The sequence below is a fragment of the Puma concolor genome, chromosome D2 (genome assembly GCF_028749965.1).
Source record: "Puma concolor isolate L17-30 chromosome D2, mPumCon1.1.hap2, whole genome shotgun sequence".
NCBI classification, from domain to species: domain Eukaryota; kingdom Metazoa; phylum Chordata; class Mammalia; order Carnivora; family Felidae; genus Puma; species Puma concolor.
Genome location: NC_141677.1, coordinates 79,391,061 through 79,414,856, shown reverse-complemented (window position 1 = coordinate 79,414,856; position 23,796 = coordinate 79,391,061). Strand labels below are relative to the sequence as shown.

The window sequence follows — 23,796 nt, the reverse complement described above, 5'->3', positions numbered from 1 at the left end:
GTTTGTGTTTGTAATCACCTCGGTGCCAGGTAAAATACAGAGGATATCATCATCTGCCACATAAACAACATCTTCACATTTGTTCATATATTTTGAGTTGAAGACAAAAGGAGTTCTTGCACCATATACTTTGCTCAACTCCATGCAAATACATTTGAAAACTTGGGATGTAATTTTCAAGGTATATGATTTAACAGAACTGGTTCTAGAAGAGACAGAAAACCTAAGCACATCAATTTTCTAGAGGAAATGAGGAAGTCGTCAGATACACCCTCCCAAAAGGGGTCCAGAGGGGACCCTAAGTATAGCACCAACTCTGTAGAGTAATAATCTCAACTCTCTTTAGACAGGCCAGAGTGGGAGGAGAGAGGACAACACGAGCAGTGACATGAACTGAGACAGTGAACGTGAGGTATGTGAAAGTCACAAAGGAACGCAGGTCACTGGGACTAACAGCCCCTATTTGGAAACAGTAAATAAGGTTCCACGGGCAATAGATGTTCCCATTACGAAGGCAGCAAAGGCAGAGGCCAAAACGGGCTGTGACACGGTAATCTTCTAAATCATGGAAAGTTCTCCACATTTCCCATCCACTCCTTCCCCGTCGACCTCTCGCCGGGCCAACCACACTGCTGACGAAAACTAGTGTGACCGGTACAAGTATTACAGTTTGAAAGGGAGAAAGAGGCAACGAGCCTCTAAGAGAAGATTTAAGTTTTTGCACCATTTGGGACCCTTCAAATTCCAAATCAACATCTGCAAATGTATTGTCATGTCACCTAGTTTTTACTCACTGGGTACCTTCTCCTCTTCTGGGACCTTTGGAAGGCCCCTCTGGCACAAAGCTTCTGTCACCCGCTCAGTCACTCACTGACCACCTCGGTCTCTCCACGTGTGGTTTTCCACGCTTGATTTGATCACGTACCGTATGTTTCTTTCCGCAGATTCCTTGTGGATGGTCTTCGTCATCTTCCGAGATCCCTGTCGTGGGCATATCATACACCGAAGACACCGATTTGACCCAAGATCTTACACTAGAAGGTCAAAAGCTCCTTCACACGGAAGAACACCTCACTCCTACCCTACAAGTGATTATCACCAGTCTCCACAACTAGTTCCAACGCAAGAATTTGGCATTTGGAAACTATTTTATTTAATAGTCCTTCTTCTAGTAATCTTACTAAGTATATATATAAACGGCAGGGCTTAACATCTCTCAAGGAGGTTACGTTCAGGATACTTATGTACTATTGGTTCTCCAATGTTAAATTTAAATGTATATATAAAGAAAGTATTATTTTCCAATTTCTAACATTTGAAATACTATGGTTCTGGGAAATGTTAAAAATAGATTTAATGAAAAGTCAACTAATTTAATAATCTGGAGATAGTACAAGTAAGCAAAGAATAGTTTTCAAGACTTCTACCGAGACAGTAATACCATACTAGTTAAGAGCCCAAACCTCGTTACCAAAATAATTGGGTTTTAAAATTTTTTTTTCAACGTTTTTATTTATTTTTGGGACAGAGAGAGACAGAGCATGAACGGGGGAGGGACAGAGAGAGAGGGAGACACAGAATCGGAAACAGGCTCCAGGCTCCGAGCCATCAGCCCAGAGCCCGACGCGGGGCTCGAACTCACGGACCGCGAGATCGTGACCTGGCTGAAGCCGGATGCTTAACCGACTGCGCCACCCAGGCGCCCCAAAATAATTGGGTTTTAAATCTAATATGACTAAGTGTACTTCCAAACCTGAAAAATGGGAGGCGAGTGTGACTATAACGGCAATAAGAAGGGATCCTTGTTTTGTATCTTGACTGAATTTGGGTCAAAATCCTGGTTATAATATTTTACTATAGTGTTTCAGTATGTTATCACTGGGGAAACCTGAATAAAGGATATCCAAGAACTCTGTATTATTCCTTAACAACTACATGTGAATTTGTAATTATCTCCAAATAGAAAGTTTAATTGGTCTTTTGCAAATGTTAACTTAAATTGTAATTTCAAAACTATCCTATGCAATTACATTTCTTTTCTAACTTCTATGATGAGTGAAATAGACAAAGTCAAACAGACTACAAATTACTTTATTTTAAATTTAGCAATGACCTAACCAGAAGGTGGCACTGTTCCCACATCCCTAGACCACGGTAAGGGACTGTCACTTTAAACGTCATGAAAATGGAATACTAAGGTTTTACCAATCAAAACTGTAAACGCTAACCCCAATTCAGTAATATTTTCAATAAGTCTTAGATGAGATTTGAAAAAGTACAATTTTCATAAATCATTAAAAAATAAACAACATATAAAATAATCAATTTTGGGTCTGCATAACATGGAAGGTGGCAAATGGAAAATACAAAGCCGTCTAACTATGTGTATTTTCATCATGTCCTGTGTAGACTGGCAAACCCGTCCAGAGACCAGGAAGATTCTTACCCAGTCTGGTATGAAGCTGTTCTATCGCTGCACTTTTTAATACAAGTATCTCCTGCCTCACCAACTGTTAACGTTTTGACAAAGGTATGGGAGCGACTTGAAGATTTCTGAACAGCAACTAGGGTAAGAGAAAAGCTGAGAAAGGAATCTCTTTTTCTGTGAAAGCCACGAAGTTTCGAACTTTCTCATTTTGGGCTTTTTAAAAATAAAAACATGTAAAATCTTTTCAGGGAAAGAAAATTACATTGCACCAGTTAACAAGAATTACTAAGACAGACAGACTTTCTCCAATTCCATCGCTATTAGATGCTGGATGCAGGAGCAGACGCGGACGATTTGTTACCAACAGCGGGTCTGCAAAAAGCAGCCTTTAACGCCCGACAAGCAGTTTCATGAGTACATGTCAACGGCCCGTCTGGGGATCAAAATGCCCTTTGTACCCAGCCGCGCTCAGGCCGGGTCCAGTCTCACCGATAACCACGCGCTGCAAAAGCAGCCTGGACGATTCAAACTATGCTCTGAAGCCGACATATCTAGTACTGCTTTTGAGAACGTGTTTTTCTTTTGTTTGAGGTAAGCAAAATAATCAGGCTCTTTTTCCCAAAAACAATCATCTTTTCTCGTGCAACTTTCGTTCCAGCTGTGCCTTCCAAAGGCCACCAAATAGTTACTCCGTCCTTAAACATGGAAATTCAAGTCAACTAACCAAACGGATTTTGTACTAGTTCTGGTTGCCTGTTCACATCAGAAACTGAACCAAACCGAACGAGAAGTAAGTTAGAATTTGAAGTTTATTTTCAAATCATTACAGTGTTCATACCAGTTTGACATTATAAAGTAGCAGACGTAAAAGTAAACACTGGGAAGCACGTGTATATTCCCATTCTGAAAGAAGACGTGTTCTATATACAGAAAAAAAAATGCAGCAAATATTAAGGTATTCAAAGTAATTTTCTGACAATTCAGATGTGACATATTTACAAGAAAAGTATAAGTTTTAAAATAATTAAATAATTTTCATAGAATTATAAAAGTATTGAGATAAATATTAGGAGACCCTGACAATCACAAGAACATTTTCCTACGCTACTGAATATGAGGGGTAGTTCTATAAAAAGTCCCAAAATAGAGCTAATATTTTGCCACTATGAAATATATCAAATTACCAATACCAAAATATGCTAAAATAAACATGCAACGTAGAAGCTGTACCAAAGAAAAAAGCGTTAGGCTCCTGAATATTGCAAACTGTCTACACAAGATTTCTTAGGTATGTTCATGAAAGAGTAACCTTCAAAAGAGCCACGGAAATGGGCATATCATCAGAAAAAGTGACGACTACTTAAAACCTTTCCATTCTACCATTTTCGAATATAGCTGCAAAAAAGGAAACAATCGAAATGTGCCTTTTCAAAATATTAGCTTATGAATAAAAAAAGTTGAGTGGCGCACTTGACACATTTGGATTTTTAAACTGATTCTATGACAATTCCAATGCAATAAATAGTAAACTCTGGACCCCACTGCTGGAGCAGGAAATCTCTCCCTCTCTTTCTCAAACAAGAGTCATCTTAGAAAATGAAAAGGGGAAACAGTGACACGTATGAATTCCAAAACAAAACAGCACAGTAAGATGGCAAAGTATCATAAAAACAGCAGCATGTGAGATTCAAGACTATTTTCTTAAAGCAAACGTTTAAGAATCAACCATAAAGACGATACCTCAAACTCGTCTATTATTCAACACTTGAAACTAAGGATTTCTCAGAGCGGTGCTTACACTGATGACGTCCCCGTGATTAAATGTATACTCAAATGTGTGTTTTAAAACACGAATATTGCACAGGTAGTAGAATAAAAGCATTCTGGCATCTCAAACATAAGATGATATCTTACTTAACACAAAACACTATGCTACTGACAATTAATTTTATCTCAATGTTTAAAACCAATCACATAGGACTTTTGAGCACGTTCATCTGACAACGTTCTCAAGCAAGATGAGAAAACACAGGCACTTGAATGTGATTAGTGACAAAAAGGAGAGGCATGACTAAGGGCAGTTATGTCTTCACATACAAACTCAGTCTTTCACTGATCCAAATATAGAAAGAAGAACTATTTATAAAACCTTGATAAGAAAATCAGATCTCCCAGAAATTTCACACCAAGTCATTTTCACCATTTCATAAAGCAATGACTGCTTAAGGTCCTAAGCTTTTTCAAACACATGTCCAAGATACAGTTGTCTGAATTAGTTTCCCCCCCACCCCCGACCCCCCCGGGCAACCTCCAACCCTTGCTAAACGGTCCGGTGATAATCTCTGCGGCAAAACTTGCTACTCACCTTGATAACCAGAGCATCAAAAGTGGTGATCATTTCCAAACTGTCCACGTCGTAGTATAAATTTTACAGCACCACAGACATCATGATTTCAGTTATCTTAGTCTGACCATATTTCATTCAATAATATTAACCAGTAAGAATATGTAAATATCAAGCATCTAATAGGAAGTCAAAGTAGCATTTTAAAAACAACCAAAATAATTAATAAGCATTTTTAATGTTTTATGTGGTGAAACATTTAAATTGTCAAATTCCCTAGGAAAAAAAATACCACACACACATTTTCATCACCCAAGCGAGAGCACACGAAGCTTCACACAGTTGATACTGAAACACTTAGGTTTTTTTCTTTCGTTCGTTCATTGTGTTTTGTTTTGTTTTGTTTTAAGGAAATTACATTTCGTTTGGCCACTCCCGAGATCCTTGGTTTACCAGCTTATGAAGAGTACATCTAAGAGGCAGTATAATCTATGTATTAAAAACCATTTCACCCTTTATCATCTTTGGCTAGAAGCCTCGTGAGAGGAAACAGGGGCTGGGGAGGCGGAGGGGGGCGGGGGCGGGGGGGGGGGGGGCCCGCGTGCTTCGTCTTACACGTCACTGACCGGAAGGCTTGCATCATCCAAGTCCACCGGGTCACAATCTTTATCCTGAGGGCCAGTTTTACTTGGAGGTTTGAGCGGAGCACGTTCAGTCACTTTGGAAGCTGGTTCTCTTGGAGAGACAGTCTGGACCTTGAAGTTCCCTGGCTTGACCTTGGCAAGAGATTCGTAAAATCCTCGCTTCTCCACGGTAAAGCTTGAGACCAAAGAGTTGCTGCGAGAGGCCGTGCAAAGGGAGGCGGCGGCTGCGGCGCTGGCAGAGCGGAAAGCGTGCTTGGGGTCTGGAGGACAGCTGGGATGCTCCTGGAAAGAGGACAGGCCGTCAGACACAGTCAAACATTAACGACGGAGTTAGTAACTCAGCGTGAGACTTTACTCTCTGAAAAACAAACAAAACACACACACACACGGAGCAGAAGCATGAGCCATGCAGCAAACGTGTGCACGTTCCTTCCCAAAGCAATGCATTTTTAGGAGTGAGGTTAAAGCAAGGACAGTCCACAACCATTTCCACTAAGAAACCAGTTCTGTCACCAAAGCTCTGCCACTCGAAGCCTTGGTCGGCCTGCACCGGAATGCGGCGCTGCAGCCGCGGCTGAGCGGGTGTGTGAGAGGGCCCTGTGGCGTCGGGTCACGTAAGAGTGTGTTCTAGTCTCTCGATCAACACTAGGGATCGTCCCACGTATTTTAGAAAGATAAAAAACAAAAATGCAGGATATAAAAATGAAAGGCCCTATTTTTTTAATAAGCAGAACTCACTATTTTTCAAGCCTACGATTCTGTCTGGCAGTCTGACCAACCTTCGTTTTTCTGCCCTGAGTTTCACGGCAGCGGATAATTGTGCCGCCTTTCCACTTCCTCTTAACTGTATTTATTCAGTTTTGAACACGTCCTTGATTCTCATGGCTTGAGATTTTAATGGCAGCAAAGGGTACATATTTAATCATTCATTAAATCTGTGGCGAAATAACGGTCAGTTGTGACTCTTAATTCCCACTCGCTTCTAACTTTAAGATATCCTTAAATAGGACCGTTCCAAATGCATTGCCATGTAGTTCCCGGTGTGCTGTGCTCATGTATGACACTCGCGGCTTTGAAAACAAAGCGCTACAAGTTCACAAAACACCCTAGATTCCCACGAGCTGGCTAAATTTCGCCTGAGCTTGAAAATGCCATGCAAACTACAGTAACGTGGAGTTCATCCAATGCATAAGCGTGCATGAGTTTGCATAGATTATTAGAACAAGGGTGCAGTGCAGTGGTGTAGCATCAAAAATCTCAAAATACATAAAATACAGAAGTTGAAACTTGTGGCAATTCGGTAAATTAATTTTTAGGACAGCTTAATGCGACTTGTTCAATTAGTAAGGTTCTATTGCTCTTTCATGATTTATCTTTCCTCGTTGTTGTTTAAATATACGTATCCAACCGGATGACCAGAGGGAAATAGTTTGCGTTAGTGTTGACAAAGTCAGTTACGATAACTGCAAAAGGCAGTTTGGTTAACTCAACTTTCTACGATCAGTTGTGAGTAGTGAGTTAAGTCCGGGCCCTCTAGTAAGAAGGCACGTTTGCGTGAGAGCCCACATACGTGCTGCATTCACCAGTTCTTGATGTATACCTCTGTATACAAGGATTCGACAGCCTTCTGGCCTGCCGCATCTGGAACACAGTGCAAAGCTAAGATTAGAGTTAACCTATACTGAGGAGAGGGAGGAAAAGAGAAAGTTCTGCCGACAGTTACAGCTAGAGAGTCCACTTCGCCCCCACCACAAAGCACGAAACACAAGTGCCCTTCTCCAAGTTTCCCTGTTTCCCCACAGACAGTGTTTTTGCAGAGAGTCTCATATTGGGCTGCTGAAAAGGTCACATAAAACACAGGCAGTTACAAAATTAACAGGTATGAAAGTGACTTCTAAGATATTCCAGAAAGGATATAAGGAGACTCATTTAAGAAATGAGAAACATGGATTTGTTTTTACCGATCTGTAGTTTATCACTACCAGGAAACTACCAGAAAAATACCAAAAGCGCAGAATATCTGGCATTTACAATGAACCCGTAAAAGGTAATATAAGGCTTTCATGCTACATGTTAGACTACATTCTGTGGACAGAAGTGCTACATTTCAAGACACTTAAAATGTTTTTTTCTATTCCTCAGTAGAATATTTGTGTTTTCAGATGAAAGCAGTGACCAAAGTGCCCTACAGCCAAATCTTATCCTATGATGTACCTGAACATGATAAATTAAAAATTAAAAACATTTTTCTTGTTATTTCTGAGAATGTGTAACATTTCAGTTTTACTCTCATATCATCACAGAGACAATTATGATAGTGAAAAGCAGCGGGCTTCTAAATTACTCTACCAGAAAATGAGAACGAGGACACGCAACGGAAAATGGTGACGGAGAACACGAAGTTGTATTTCGGGTTCCAGCTGCTCCATTCAACGGCCTTATGGTGCTAGTAAGCCAAAAACACCTTAACTGAAATTCGAGGCAGTAGAGGAGAAATGGAGACTTTCACCAAACTGTGTTATGCTACAATTTAAGGCGCTTTACAGGATTAGGCCACATCCCGTACTGAGAATTTGTCAAGTTGTAACAAATCCAGACCTACTGACAAGTAAGAACTCCTAAAACAAAGCAAGGAAACGTTCATTCTTTAGTTGCCCTGCTTGTGCATTTAAGACAATACAATGCACAGAAAGTTATATATACATAACACTACAAGGAAGCATTAAATTAGAAATGCATTATTTTTTTGCAAGTCCAATTGGTACGAAAGTCAACATGCAAATAAATCTCAATACAGAAAGAAACCAGAAGGATTAGGGGGAGAGGAAGGAAAATAACTCGACAGGATGGGGGGGACCCTAGGGAGTATCACCCCAGAGAACAGGAAACATACAGAAGATGCTGATCGGCCAGGTCCCCGCTGTGCTACAATGGCACCAGAGACTGCTTTAATCCAACTGTGCATCTCTTCAGGGCTATCAGCCTAAGGGAAAGAAAGGACTCATTCAGTCAATTCATCCCCCAAATCAGCTCCTACATCTACAAATCCAACGTATTCATGTTGGTAAATTACAGTGTCAACAACAAAATCATTCCAAGGCAATGGTTTCCAAAAACTTTTAGAGTCACTTTAAGTCAGGTTTTGCCGGGTAAGTTATTACAGAGACGTAAGTTGGGCACTTGATGCTTTAAGATCAGACACATCAGAAAGTCAATATGAATACTTCTGGAGAGAAAACGAGAGGAAGAAGTCAAAGACAAAGCTTCTCATTTTGCTCTGTCTACTGCTATATCGTCTGACTCTGCTACAAGAGTATTTATGTAACTGCGGAGTTAAAAAGCCATTTGACATGTATTATTTTTCTAGAGATCATTTCTAGTACTACACTAAGTACTGAAAGTAGTTTTGGTGGTCATATTCCAAAGTATCATATTCCTTGACAGGACCTTGCTTTCCAACGTGAATTAAAACCTTATTATGACTTTAAATCCAACCAAACAAAACCTAAGAGGGGTATAGAGATACCTCCCTTTACTTCTGTTTAAAACTTTTAAGCTACAGGAGAATACTTGCAAACCAATGATTTTAATAAGGACTTTTAAAAGGAAAAACCCAGAGCAGGCAAAGGTAAAGCAAAAATCTAGAAATCAATCTGGCAAAAGAGGGGGTTTAAAAAGGTTTTATGTTCTGACGGTTATTCTTGATCTAGAAACTTAACCTATAGAAGAAATCCAGGCAAAGTTAAGCACAAAAATGTTCATCCTCACATTGTTTATAATAGTAAATACACAAAACTACAAAAATAATCAGTAACAGAGTAGCAGGGAAAGAGTTTAACTGTGGAGCATTCATATAATAGAGTATGGTGCAGTTCTAAAAAGTTTTTACAGAATTTTTAATGATGTGGAAAAAAATGACTATAATATATTAAATAGAATATAACTGCGTGTGCTTTGTATGACCCCACTTGCTATAAAAATGTACGCCTTTAAAAAAGGCACTATAATAAGAATGGTTTCCTGAATGTGAGATTCTGTGTGTTTTATAAACTACCCCTTTCTTCATATCTTTCTATATTTTCCAAGTTTTCTGCAATAATTATATGTAGCTTTTATAAAACAAAAACAACTGTTCTTTAAAAAAAAGAAAAACTTCCAATCTAAATAATACACTAAAAAGAGTATTTTAAACTTAAATACAAGATGCCTATCTACCACTGGTGAGATCTATGGTCTCCTTTTATTGTGGGATTTTCAGTCCCATTTCTAAAATTACCAAAAATGATGCAGTCAAAATTCTACAACACGTGCAAAAATAATCCAAATTGAAAGTTAGCATCTACGTTAAAACAGCATTTCCCTTCCCATAAATACTACCTAATTCTACTCTACGAATTCATAGCCAAGAGTACCCCTATCTGCTGAACATATGACCTACCAATAATTTTATGTATAACATTTTTTTAAGTTGTGAATTACAGTTGTCATATTTTTCCTTATCCTCATAAGCAGTAAGTTTATTTCTGTTCATGTCACCTCTAAAATTATTAATCTCTTGTTAGGAGGATCTATAATCTCCAAAGAAGACTCTCACCTGCACATAGAAAGTTCGAGACGATGTTACAATTTCAAAGAGATTGTCTCTCATCATTATGTCACTGTTAACAAAAACAAACGTCCAATTGCACTTAAATAGCAGTTGTTTGATAGTTTTTCTTTCACTCATTCATCTAGTACCAAATATATGTCAATAAGAAAACAAGCAGAGATAAAATGTTGATGTAATTTAGCAAAACCAAATCATCTTTTCCAATTTATTTTTGCATTAATTTTACATATTTTATACGTTATATATATTTTTAGAAGAGGTTCATAAAAGAAGTTTAAAATCCAAAGTTTTCAACTGTGAATAAATCAGTTTGCTCAAAGAAACACTGCACAGTTACCACATTTTCTTATAAAGCTCTATTCTGCAGCAACTTCAAAATACTTAAATTACTAATACATCAATCTGTCAAATATGATAGAAGTTGTTCACGTTAAAATTTTTCCTTTCCGTTAATAAGCCTAATTTTTAGTTTTCAAATGAAACAAAAAAATATCTCAATACTTTGAGGATTTTGTAAGTCCTGGCATATCCCAACTAGGAAGAGTTAAAAGTAATGCTACAAATAACCCAGGAAAACATCACCTGTACACACCAACCAAACTAAAGCCCTGCTGAGTGCTAGAGTGCTGCGGCAGGCACTAAGTGACAGCGGGTGCTTACTTACCTCTGCTTACATTCCTGGACTTTATGAACCTCTTTAAGTGGTATTACGCGGAGAGGTTCCTTTTCCTGGCAAAAAAACACACGGACACATGATGTATATTCTTAAAGTCCTTTTAAGGATTAGTTGTCTTACTTGGAGATCTCTATGAAGCACATCTGAGACGTAAATCTACCTTCCTGAACCATCCAGCATCAGAACAGCCCAAATACCGAATAACCTTATGCACACTGTGGTCTGAAACACGGAAACTGGCACATAACCCGTATTCACATTATTTCTGGCCTTAATGACAGCGTAGATTAAAAGCCATGAAATCATCAGACTTTCCCCCAGTGGACCCTTGCAGACCCCGTAAGTAGAAGACTTCCTCTTCTGGAATGTTACTTTGAGGTAGAAGGCACCAGAGTAGCAAATACCCAGCTTCTCGGAGTTAAATTTGTCATTTTAGGTATATCACTTTTATATGAATACGTTATTTTAACAAGCACAATTTACTGAACTTTTACTAAGTCCAGGACATCCGCTAGCTTTTAAACACGTTAGCTCACTTCAACTTTCTACAACCCCACAGTACACGCACTCCTATCCACCTGAGGAAACGGAGCCTCACACGTTAATTAAGTACCTCACCCCAAGGTCACAAAACTAGACACAAGACACAACTAGTTCCCAATAGCCTGTTTATACTACACGTGCCATGAAATACTATATGCCATATTTCACCGAGTATCACACCGTAAGATTAAAAAGTGCCATTATTTGATGCAGCCCCAAGAAAAAATTAAAGCATGGCTGAACACTTTAAAAAATCACCAGTCTTTAAGTTTTACAAAATGGTTCATTTTTAAAATAATTTCAGACTATAGGGGAGCCTGCGTGGCTCAGGTCATGATCTCACCGTTCGTGGGTTCAAGCCCCGCATCAGGCTCTGTGCTGACAGCTCAGAGCCGGAAGCCGGCTTTGGATTTGGGGTCTTCCTCTCTCTCTGCCCCTCCCCAGCTCATGCTCTGTTTTTCTCTCTCTCAAGAATAAAAAAAAAAATTAAAATAATTTCAGACTATAAAAGACTGAGAATTTCTGTACACATCGCACCCCATTTTCCAAGATGTTAAAATTTCACGTTTGTTAAATCATTCTGCTTGTTGTGTTCATGTATGTGACTATGGTATGTGTGTATATATTTTTCCTGAAATGTCTGAAGGTAAATCATAGATATGTGCTTTACTACTAAATATGTTAGTGTATATTTCCTAAAACAAGGATGTTTCTTACGTAACTACAGTACAATCACAGAAACCAAAAACTCCACACTGACGCAATCCTATTATCTAAAAACCGTATTCACATCTCATTAATTGCCCAGCAGTATCCTTAACATAGAAGGGAAAACTATAGATTTGCTGCTCCAGAGTTCAATCTGGAATCAGACCTTGTATTTAGTGGTCCTATCTCTTCGTGTCCTTTATTGTGGAATAGTTCTGCAGGCCTTCCCCCCCACCCCCTTCACAACCTTTAGAGTTTTCAAGAGTCCAGGCCAGTTGTTTTGTAGAACGTCCCTTAATTTGGCTCTGTATGATGTTAACCATGCTTGGATTCAGGCTATGCAGTTTGGCGGGGAAACTACAGATGCACTTCGTTCTTCTCGGGGCATCATTCTCACGGAGCGCGTGAGAGGGGTGTGTCCCATTACTAGGGTGTTACACCTCATCTCGTAAGGCCGTGTTTGCAGTCACTAGAGAGTTACCCTTTTCTCCTTTGCCATTATTAAACATCTTGTGGGGAGACACTCGAAGCCTATGGAATACCCACTTTTCCCATCGTTTTGCCCACTAATTTTACCAAGCTTCGAAAATTCTTGCCCGAAACCATCATTACTGTAGTAGCTGCCAAATGGTGATTTGTCTCCAGCCCCATCAATTCATGTATTAGTTGGAATTTTACTCTAAGGAAATGCTTCTCTTTCTCCGTTTACTTATTTGACTTGTTTTATTCTCTGGGTTGTAATCCATTACTATCATTTTTTACTCTGGTGCTCAAACCATATGAGTTTTGGGTACTAGGAGCCCCTTCAAGCTGGTTGTGTCCTTCTGTCACGTCCCCATCATTCGCTGAGCCACTTCCTTATCTTCTGTCACAACTGGATCTTCCGGGCCCAGCTCTTCCTGTGCCTGCCCCACCTCTGACATCAGCCATCTCTCCAATGTTCCCGGTTCCTGTTGAAGAATAGCGTTTATACTTGCTTTTGGGGGAAGAAGACCACTCATCTCTTCACTCCGCCATGGCTTTCTCACGATACATGAGAAGTAATACTCCTGTGAGGTTTTAATGTGTGCTTCTCTAATTACAAGTGATACTTAATATCTTTTATATGTTTAAAGACCATTTTAATTTCTTTTTTTTTTTTTTTCCAACGTTTATTTATTTTTGGGACAGAGAGAGACAGAGCATGAACGGGCGAGGGGCAGAGAGAGAGGGAGACACAGAATCGGAAACAGGCTCCAGGCTCTGAGCCATCAGCCCAGAGCCCGACGCGGGGCTCGAACTCACGGACCGCGAGATCGTGACCTGGCTGAAGTCGGACGCTTAACCGACTGCGCCACCCAGGCGCCCCTATTTTAATTTCTTTATAAAGGAACTGTCTATTCATGTCTTTTCCTCATTTTTCTACTGGATACTTTCCCCTTGGTTTTCTCTCTCTGTAAACTTTGAACCAACCACAAACTTAGACAAAGGTTGAAAACATAGCACAAAGACCTGACTCTCTGGAACCATTTCAGAGTGAGTTGCTGACCTGGCCCCCAAGGCCCTTTAGTGTGTATTTCCCGCAAAGACATCCTTTTATGTTATCACAACAGAACCATCAAAATCAGGAAGGTGTCCCCCAAGTGTCTTTTTTTAAAGCAAAATAATTCAGTTCAGAATCGCTGACTGCATGTACTTGTCATATCTTTCTTTCCTTCAGTCATTCTGTCCCTAACTCCCACAGTCTTGACTCTCCTGAAGGCTCCAAGGCAGTCATTCTGGAGAAAGTCCCTGACTTGGGTGTGTCTGAGCCTTCATCAGGATTAGATTCAGGTCAGGCATCTTTGGCAGGAACATCACAGAAATGAGGCAGCAACCTTCTCGAGCTATCCTGTCAGACGGGAAGTAATTTTAATTCATCTCATCACTGACGAAGTCCACTTTAATCATCTGGTCACCTGTTTAGAGTGGTATCTACCAGTGGTATCTTTATCGCTATCAAGTTACCATTTCCCTTTTTGTACTTAATGTGCATTCTGCGGATGGGGACTTTGAAACTACGTGCCCTCTGGTTCCTCATCACAAACACACGTGTATACTCATGCATCCACCCATTTCTCCCGGGTGGGTTCATGGATTTCCACTTTATTCAAAGGGCAATAATCTGTTACCATCATTACTTATTTTGATGCCTCAAATAATCCCCCAAATTTGGCAAGGGCGGCTGTTTTCAAGTTGGATTCTGGGTCCTTCCGTCATGTCCTTAGCATTCTGTGAGCATTCTGTTTTCCGATACGAGACATTCCAGGCTTATTTTTTATTTATTTCCACTGTTTCAGCTTTGGAGTCTTGCCATTTCTGCAAGAGCCCAGGTTTCTTTCCACGGAAAGGGGTTTTTTTCCAGTTGCACGGAGCTAGGAAGTATATTATATGCATATATATGTAAACCCATGAATACGTTTACAGCTCTGTTTAATTCTACATCTACCTGTATATGTTAAGTGCTCACATCGATACACTGAATTCCAACCTAATACAAAAAGTCTTCTCCCTTTCCTTATTTGTTACTCCCTTTTTGGACAGTGAGAAACTAGGCTTCTATGATCCCTAACATATTTACTTATTTTATCAAGTGTATATGTAAACATCCTCCCGTCTCTGCCACCACCCTCTTCCCAATCTGAATACCCTCCTCCCCCTACTCCATGTTGGGCTAATCCTCCAAGAGGACAGCCTCCTCGTCCTTCTTGGGTTCCTTGCCCACACCCAGGCTACTGTAGCTCCTTGCGCCTCTGTCCCACCACATGAACGCCTACACTGATCTGCCTCACCTAAAAATTTTAGGTCTTAATTGTTTGGGAGGAAAGAGGGCAGAGGGTAAGGAAGAATCCCTCAATTTTTAACGTTCTTTAGGGATATCAATGTTTTATCCTTGATACACATTACAAATACTTTCTCCAGGTTTTCAGGTATACACTTAAATCCTTCATACCTACTGAAAAAGTTTTTAACTCCTTATCTCTTAGAAAAACAAACTAAAGTAATTACAGATGAAATAATATGTCTAGGACTTACTTCAAAATATAAAGGGGAAGTGGGTGGTGGTACCTAAGAAAACCAGCCATGTCTTGATAAGAGGGGTTCAGAATACTATTCTATCTACTGTATGTTTAAACTTCTAACGATCAAAACGTTTCATAAAAGAGCCCGTTTGTACCCTAAACATCAACTTCTATCATTTATCATTCTTGAGCATATATAGGTACATAAGCAAAAGTAAAGTGACTAAGGTTTTTTTAAAACTTCACATTCGGATTCCACCTCTTCTGAATCACTTTTTGACTCAGAGCCATCAATTGTCAATGTCAATGTTTTTCACTCCATACCATTCTCTGTGTCAAAAAGAGTGAAGGGGATGAAGCATTTCTTAAGAACGTTCTACCGTGTCCCTGAGATTCTCTTGCAAGCTGCCAGCACCCTCTTCTGCGGGTTTTGGTGCCGGTGTTTTCCGATCTTACCCAGAGGTGCTGTGCGCACGAAGCAAAGACAACTACCCCACAGCTGCTGCCTGACTGCCCCTCCCCCGCAGCTAAGACAGCCGTTCAGAAATGTTACATGTGGTGGGAATGTACCCCTGAGTTATTGATAAAGGTAAGTAATTATAATATGTTTAAAGTTTCCAGCTGTATCTGAGTTTTCTAAGTGCTTAACACATTCCTAAATACACATGGCATAATCTCCCTGCTTCCTTTGTTAGTTCAGTATTCTCTCCTCTCAAATTTTATAGCATAACGTCTACATGCAGGTTTTCAAAATTTAGCAAGTATTTCCGTAATAGTTCTTGTCTCATAATTACTGTGGGTGACAGGGGGGCATGTCAATTTCTCTGGCACAACTGAACTCCTGACAAAGGCCAGAACATCGCTGCTGTTCTCTTTATTCCCAGTTCCCGGAACAGTGTGCCAGAGCCACGGAGGGCTCAATGAATATCTGTTGCATTAATGACTCTCCCCAAGAGTGCGATCATTAATTAAAGCAATGAATCAACCTACTAACCAAGCAAACGTGCAGCCTTCTGAGACACCACGTCTGATACTTTTTGAGCCACGTAACTACTACTTCCCGTTGAGGCTCTTCGAATTGGACGTCTGAGAAAGGTCCCTGTGCTAAAATGGCTATTCTTGGTGTGCTGTGCCATTTTTTCCTTCATTCAAAAAGACTTCTTGATTATCTACCAAGTATCAGGTGCTGTGTTCGTAAAAGGGTATAAAAGAGATCTTTGCCTTCAAGAAGCTCGTAGAGTCAACTGCTAAAGACAGGTATGCATACAATGACAAAACGCAGCCGGAAGTTATTATGACAGAAGTGGACTTCAGGAACCGTGGTGTATAAGGAGAAGGCAGAGTTCAAAAGCTTCCCAGAAGAACAGACACCTGAGATGAATCGCAAAATAGTCCTTTCCTGTTCTCTGAGTACTCTGCTGTCCAGTATAGTACCAATAGCTATGTATAACTATTTAAATTAAAAAAATACTAAAGAACAATCAGTTTTAATTTTAAAATGAAATAAAGGTAGGTTCCCCAGTCATACTAGCCATATTTCCAGCATTCAACAGCCACATGTAGCCAGTAAACCTGGTCAGTGAAGATATGGACCATTTCCATCAGTGTAGAAAGTTCTACCAGATAGTAGCTGGTGTCTTCACCAGCTGTTCTGGTGTCTTCATTCAAATAAAGAATATGATCCCCACTCAAAGGTCCCATAAAAGAAAAGGAGGTAGGACAGACATGTAAGGAATAAAAAAGCATTCAAATTATCCAGCAATCTGTGGCAGAACTCAGGTTATGTGACAAGAATATTTTAAATAAGGATGTTACTCGAACAAGTGAAAGAGGGAATTTCAATCTTGATTCTACCCCACAAGACAAAAAGGTCTTATACGAAAAAACTTGAAAAGTCAATCTGCAATAGGAAAAAAAAAAAATTTATCAAGAGAGGGAAGAGAAAAGAAGGTAGAAATGCAGAGTTAAAATGTTGACTTTTAGAGATTTAATTCTTCCTACAATCTCCTCCAGCTGCCCTTCAGAGGACATCGGCAGGTGAAGGAGTTCTGATGTTTTTAATTCTTTCAAGGTGGAACGCCTTTGAAGGTATGATCTTTTTATTTAAGATGTATTTACAAAATTACCATTAAGACATCACAACCAAATAAAGTGAATTGTATACGCTTCTCAAAACCAGAATTATTTTAGAAATAGAAAACAGGACAAGAAACTATACACACACACAATCACCAGAATAATACTTCTCAAACATTTTAAAGCAACATTTATGACACAGCAACATACCAGTTCAGATTTGAAGTAGCCTATTGTGTTTTCATCCAATTGAAAATATCTTCTCTTCCAGTTTTTCATCTACCAGAGATGAACACAGACATAAGACTTCTGTTTCTAAGAATGTCAAATGTTAACAGCCACTTACCTATTCTGATATGAACCCATAATCAGAAATGGCAAGCCCTAAAAAACCTCATTACCCTCCCTTAGTGAGGAAATACATGAAACATCATCTCTTCCACTGCTCAGGCCTTAAGCGCCTAATTCAACTTTGGTGGCCAGTCTTCAGTTTGTTGTATCATACAATTTCAGAATATGGTTTCATTATGTTTAATGCTCTAAAAGTTAGGAAAGAAAAAAAAAGCATTTCCCCATCCCCCAACCCCACAAAGTAAATGTCATCAAGAGTTCAAGAGCAAGCACAGGAAATGTTATTAAACCACATTAAGTTCTGTAAAATCCGTAAAATGCAAGAATCTTTCTGCAGGTACTTTGTGCTTAGTAGTAAAGCAACAAATATTTAATAAAATGAACCCACTTTGTACAAATATTTGTTTTGTCACTGAAATACACTTTTTGTGAAAGCACTTCAGTATCTCCAAGGGTTGCTATTTTAGACTTGGGAATGAAACAGAAGGAAAGAAAGGTCTCCCTCCCTGAAAGCCCTCATTAGCACAAGTGAGCCACAGCCTGAGGAACTTCTGAGGTTCCTTGCAGACCTGCTGCAAGGGGTGAGTCTCGGGCCCTCCCTTCACTTCCCTCCACTTCAAGGTCAGGAGCTTAGAGATAAAAGAACTTGTCCACGGCTGACCTACACTAATTAGCGTTGCCAGAAAGGGACGTGAAGTCAGACAGAACTGCCGGCAGAGTTTTAAGTATTTCCTTACTCACAGAAACTTTTTTACTTTTATTTTCAAACTTCAAAGTTTATCTTCTCACAAAATGCTAACGATTTGGTTCACGTAAAGGATGACAAATTTTAGAAAGGTACTCTGGGGGCGCCTGGGTGGCTCAGTCAGATGAGCGTCTGACTTGGACTCAGGTCTTGATCTCACCGTTCCTGAGTTCGAGCCCCGCGTCGGGCTCTGTGCTCACAGCTCAGAGCCTGGAGCTTGCTTGGGATCCTGTGTCTCCCCCTCTCTCTGCCCCTCCCCCACTCACACTCTGTTTCTCTCTTTCTCAAAAAAAAAAAAGAACCTTGGAAAACACTGGTAAACGTACTTGCCCTTCCTACAATTTCCCGCTGTGGGTCTGGCTGGATGAGAAATACCCAGCTAACCCTTAACAGCTCTTAGGAAGGACCAGGTGTCGCTAAGATACTCTCTTAATTTGCATCTTTCAAAGTATCTCCAAATGGTAGGTTCTATAATCTAATTTTCCATGAAAAGGAACAGAGAGCCTGAGAGGGTAAATGAGAAGCCCAAGGTCACAGAGAATTCGACTGAGGTCAGCCCAACACCAAATGGAGTAAGCAGGCCTTCCACACCCCACTCCCTTGCCCCCTCTTTTCCTGATATCTCCCTGCCAGACTTCTCTTTCTCTGACCCACTCCCAAGGGAGAGAAAGATCAGTAGGAAAGCCTTCTGGAATAAATCTAAAGTGTTAGGAAAGTTCATCTAAAATTGAAGGTCAGTGGTAATCAGCACTAACTTACCCAGCCACCCACAGACCAAGAAAATAACACAGAATCACCCCTATTCTACCTCCTGACTCCTGAGCACGTTCATGGCTCCCTTTGGATCTCTCGAAAAACAAAGCAAATGATTCGTGTGCTGAGAGTTTGCTAACAGACTCATTTTTTCGTTGTTACACATACGCTCGTAAGGTACTCACCACTGCTCCCTGCTTTACACAATACCCAGCTTTGATGACTGCACTGTCTGGAGGTGGCTTAGGGGTAAAGTAGGGGAGATGGCTCTGTGACCGTTTCAAATTATTTCTGTCAGTACTTTCACCACATTCGTTTACTTCTTCTTTCTAAAATGAAGCAGATAAAGAAATTCTTTCCTTGCTTGTTTAGCTTCAAAGCACAGTTGTATTTCATGTTGTAATTCTAACAGAAAACCTTAAATTCTAACCTTAGTTCAGTTAGGAACACAGATTTTGAAGTGAAGTTTTCTAAGCAATTTGAGATGCTTAATCATAAACAGTCACATCACTGATAAAACCACACATTCCTATTTCTCTTGTGGGGGGTGGGTAGAGGGTGGAGGGGATTAACTTCTTATTTTGAAGTCATTATAATAATCTACAGGAAGCTGTAAAAAAAAAAAAAAAATACAGGAAATCCTTCCTATGTACCCTTCAACCGGTTCCCCCAACAGGGAAACTGTGTAACTATGGTAACTAGAGTACATTTCAAAACTGACACTGGCACATCCTACAAGCCTTATTCAGATGTCATCAGTTTTACACGCATTCATATGTCTTCGTGTATGGATCATTCTGTGCATTTCTGTCACACGCAGCTTTGTGTAAAACCACCTCCACAACCACATACAGCATCATTATGAGGCTCGGTTGGGCGACCCCTTTAGAACCGCTGTGCCCAATCCCTTGGCAACCCTAACCTGGTTCTCCGTCTTTATTATTTTGGCCTTTAGACAATGTAATGGAAATGGATCCTACAGTAGGTGACCTTTGGAGATCAGCTTTTTTTCACTCGGCATAATTCCCTGCAGGCTCACGCAGGCTGCTCCCCTATCACTAGCCTGTCCCTGAGTAGCGCTCATGGTCTGGACGTACCATCGGCTGTTTAACTCTTCACCTGTTAAAGGGCATTGCTGAGTCGTTCCCAGTTGGGGGCCATTGGGAATAAACCTGCCACAAGCATTCCCATACAGACCGGTGTAAACGTTAAGTCTCCATCTCTCTAGGAGCAAAGCCCAGGAGTGCACGTGCCGGGCTGGAAAGTAATCGCAAGTGCACTTTAACAAAACACTTCCGTACCGGTCTTCAGAGGGGCCGTACTGTTTTGCATTCCCACCAGCAACGTACGAGTGAGGCAGTTTCTCCTCGGCCTTGCCAACACGTGTGTTATTATCTATCGGAGTCGTTCTGATAGGTGTGCGGGGATACTCACTGCGGTCTTGGCATTTCTTACGAATAGCGGTGAGCAGCCCTTCTAGTGCTCCTTTGCCACGTGTGTATCTTTTATCTTTTGGTGAAATCTCTGTTCGTGAATCCTGCCCCTTTTCTAATTGGATTATTTTTTAACTGCTGAGTTCTGATAGTTTTCTTTTTTTTTTTTTAATGTTTATGTATTTTTGACAGAGAGAGAGAGCATGAGCAGGGGAGGGGCAGAGAGAGAGGGAGACACAGAATCTGAAGTAGGCCTCAGGCTCTGAGCTGTCCACACAGAGCCCGATGCGGGGCGTGAACTCCCGGACCGTGAGATCGAGACCTGAGCCAAAGTCAGATGCTTAACCAACTGAGCCACCAGGAGCCCCAATTCTTTCTCTGTATGTTCTGGATACAAGTCTTTGTTGGATACGTGGTTTGCAGATACCTCCTCCCCGTGTGCGACTTTCCCTTTCATCCTCTTAACAGGGTTTTTCACAGAGCAAACATTTACAATTTCGATGAGGATTAATGTATCCTTTTATGGACTGTGCTTTTTTTTTTAACGTTTATTTATTATTGAGAGACAGAGAGACACAGAGTGTGAGCAGGGGAGGGGTAGAGAGAGGGGGAGACACAGAATCTGAAGTGGGCTCCAGGCTCCGAGCTGTCAGCCCAGAGCCTGAAGCGGGGCTCGAACTCACAAACTGTGAGATCATGACCTGAGCCGAAGTCGGGAGCTTAATCAACTGAGCCACCCAGGCGCCCCATTATGGGCTGTGCTTTTGATGGCAAGTCTAAAAACTCTTTTGCTCCAGACGATTTTCTCCTTGCTCTTAGAATCTAAAAATTCTGCAGGGTTTTGTTCTTTGTTTTTTCACACGCCAAGTCCAGGCTTTTTAAAAAAGATCTAACTATACTCATGTTTTCATGCTCCCCAAAGAACTGGCTTACATGCAACATGTTATAATCTTAGAATCCCACTAATCAACCAAATGTGTATTTTTTTTTCAAGAACTCCTAATTTTCAAGAGAAAAACGAACACTCGAGTCTTATCTTGGGGAATTTTCAACCTGTTATACATTTAGACAGGTCAACAGCACTAATTATGTACTTAAACTTTGTAATCCCAGCACTTAACTGCCACTAACCCAATACTGAATAATCAACCAAATGAGATTTGTCATTTTCTTGACAAATATATAGCAATTAAATGCTTTTATAATGAGTAAATACTTCTTTAAAAAGCTACATTACAAAATGACACAGTAAAAAAAAAATTCTTTGGGATCTTTTTAATACGGCAGCTGCTATGCAATCTTACAACCTACTGAATAATCTACACTAAAACTAAAACACAACAAAATCTTAATTCTGTACAAAATGAAAGCAGCCAGAAGGGCACCTGGGTGGCTCAGTAGGTTAAGTGTCCCACTATAATGCAGAGCCTGTTGGGACTCTCTCTCTCTCCTTCTCTCTCTCTGCCACAACTCCGTTCACATGTGCTCTGTCTCCGTCTCTCAAAATAAATAAACTTAAAAAAAAAAAATCCCAAGTTGAGAGTTCACAGAGCTTCTGGGTTGCTGAACATGTGGAGGTGCTGAGAGAGTCCCAGAAGCTTCATGCCCTTCCCATCTCTTCCATCAGGGTGTTCGTCTGCATTCTTCATCATATCCTTTTATCGATAAACAGGTAAACAGTAAATAAACTGCTTCTGTTCTGTGAACAGCTCTAGCAAATTAATCAAATCTGGGGACAAGGTCATGGAAACCTTCAATTTACAGCCCATCGGTCAGAAGCAGAGGTAACAACCTGGACTTTCCACCGACATCTGAAAGGATTGGGGTGGGAGCAGTCTTGGGAGGACGGAGCCCTTAACCTGTGGGATCCAGGCTGACTGTCAGAATTGAGTTAAATTGCAGGACACCCAGCCAGTGTCACAGAACTGCTTGGTGTGGGGGGATCCCCACACCTCTGATGTCAGCAGCATTGTGAGTGTGGCAGTCATGTGAGAGGAAGAGTGGGTTTTTCCTACTCATATTGTTTACAAAAGGAAAAGGAACTCTGTCCAACAACAGACCATTTGTAAACTATGCTAAATTCAAGTCAAAATGACTACCCAGTCATTTAAATTGATGTAGAATAATTTTTAGTGACTTGGAAAATGTTTGAGATGTGAGTGAAAAAAGTTATTTACAGAGGGTCTCCATTTCTTGGGACAAAAGTATACAGAAGAAAGGCTCAGAGAGGGGCACCTGGGTGGCTCAGTTGGTTAAGCATCTGACTTCAGCTCAGGTCACGATCTCACAGTTTGTGGGTTTGAGCCCCATGTCGGGCTCTGTGCTGACAGCTCAGAGCCTGGAGCCTGCTTCGGATTCTGTGTCTCCCTCTCTCTCTGCCCCTCCCCTGCTGGTGCTCACTCTCTCTCTCTCTCTCTCTCTTTCAAAAATAAACACATTAAAAATTTAAAAAAAAAAAAAAAAAGAAGAAAGGCTCAGAGAAAACATGAAAAGTGTGAAGTGTGGTCTGTGGTTGCCAAATATTTTAATAAACACATACTTTTGAAATAAACAGATATGAAGCATTTTTAATTAACTGATTACTATATTTATTCAGTAAAGATGTTCTATTTTATAACAACATAAAAATTACTACGCAGTAGGTAAACCACCACACAACAGAATAACTGATGTATTACCTGAGTTGGGGTAATGATGGGCACGCCCCCAACAATGTCAGTTCTGTAAGACACTTGCTTCTTCCCACATTCACTCTGGCGACTTAGGTTATCAGAATGAGGCTGTGAGTCTGACTGCTTTGGTACCTAAAATAATATGTAAATGAATCATTTTGCAACCAGCATGTTATAGGGGACCCTCTTTTATCACAGAATATCCAACTAATTGTCCATTTATATATAACTGACATTTATAAAAATTACGTATAATAGGTATGTGCCCTTTAAGTTCTCACACTGTTCTGTTACAGTAATACTTTATAATACAGCCATCATTTCCTGAGTGTTTACTTGGGCAGGTACTATTTCATACATTTTTCTACTTCATCCTCTGATGAACCCTATGCTTAGGGCCTGTACCTCCGTGGTAGCAGTGAGAAGACGGAGGCTCAGCGGTGTGAAGAAACATAGGTTTAGGTCCTGATTGTACTACGTTCTACTGAAGTCTGTGTAACTCTCCCCCTACACTCAACCACTATTCTATGTCCCCCATTTATTAGAGCACCTGACACCAGAGCACAGCTCCATGCCGTTCTCGCTCCCCATCCTCCGCCGCTGCCCATGATTCTGGTAGCACCCAAGGACAAAGACCGTGGCAAACTCATCATTACTGGTGCCAGGACAGAGTCTACTACTGAAAACACGGTGTTCACTAAATGTTGAGAGACGGACTCAGTGGATGAATCCAAAATCATCAGGAAAAAAAGAATAAGATACTCAACACAAAT

General features: G+C 40.5%; 1 protein-coding gene across 7 annotated transcripts in view; it reads right to left on the bottom strand.

The window, feature by feature from the left end:
* Window positions 1-3,219: 3,219 nt before the first annotated feature.
* PLEKHA1 (pleckstrin homology domain containing A1) overlaps window positions 3,220-23,796 on the bottom strand; it is a 57,238-nt gene continuing 36,661 nt past the window's right edge. For 2 of the 7 annotated variants that reach the window (XM_086681082.1, XM_086681079.1), the window contains exons 6-12: window positions 23,030-23,155; window positions 19,104-19,247; window positions 17,280-17,348; window positions 10,690-10,754; window positions 10,011-10,074; window positions 8,310-8,399; window positions 3,220-5,698 (exon numbers count right to left, since the gene is read on the bottom strand). In XM_086681082.1, the coding sequence (XP_086537208.1) occupies window positions 5,384-5,698; window positions 8,310-8,399; window positions 10,011-10,074; window positions 10,690-10,754; window positions 17,280-17,348; window positions 19,104-19,247; window positions 23,030-23,155 (873 nt within the window). In that variant the 3' untranslated portion in view covers window positions 3,220-5,383. Of the gene's footprint in view, window positions 5,699-6,986; window positions 7,058-8,309; window positions 8,400-10,010; window positions 10,075-10,689; window positions 10,755-17,279; window positions 17,349-19,103; window positions 19,248-23,029; window positions 23,156-23,796 lie in introns of all 7 variants that reach the window. The other 5 variants (XM_086681080.1, XM_025918189.2, XR_015241898.1 and 2 more) reach the window with 5 other exon arrangements.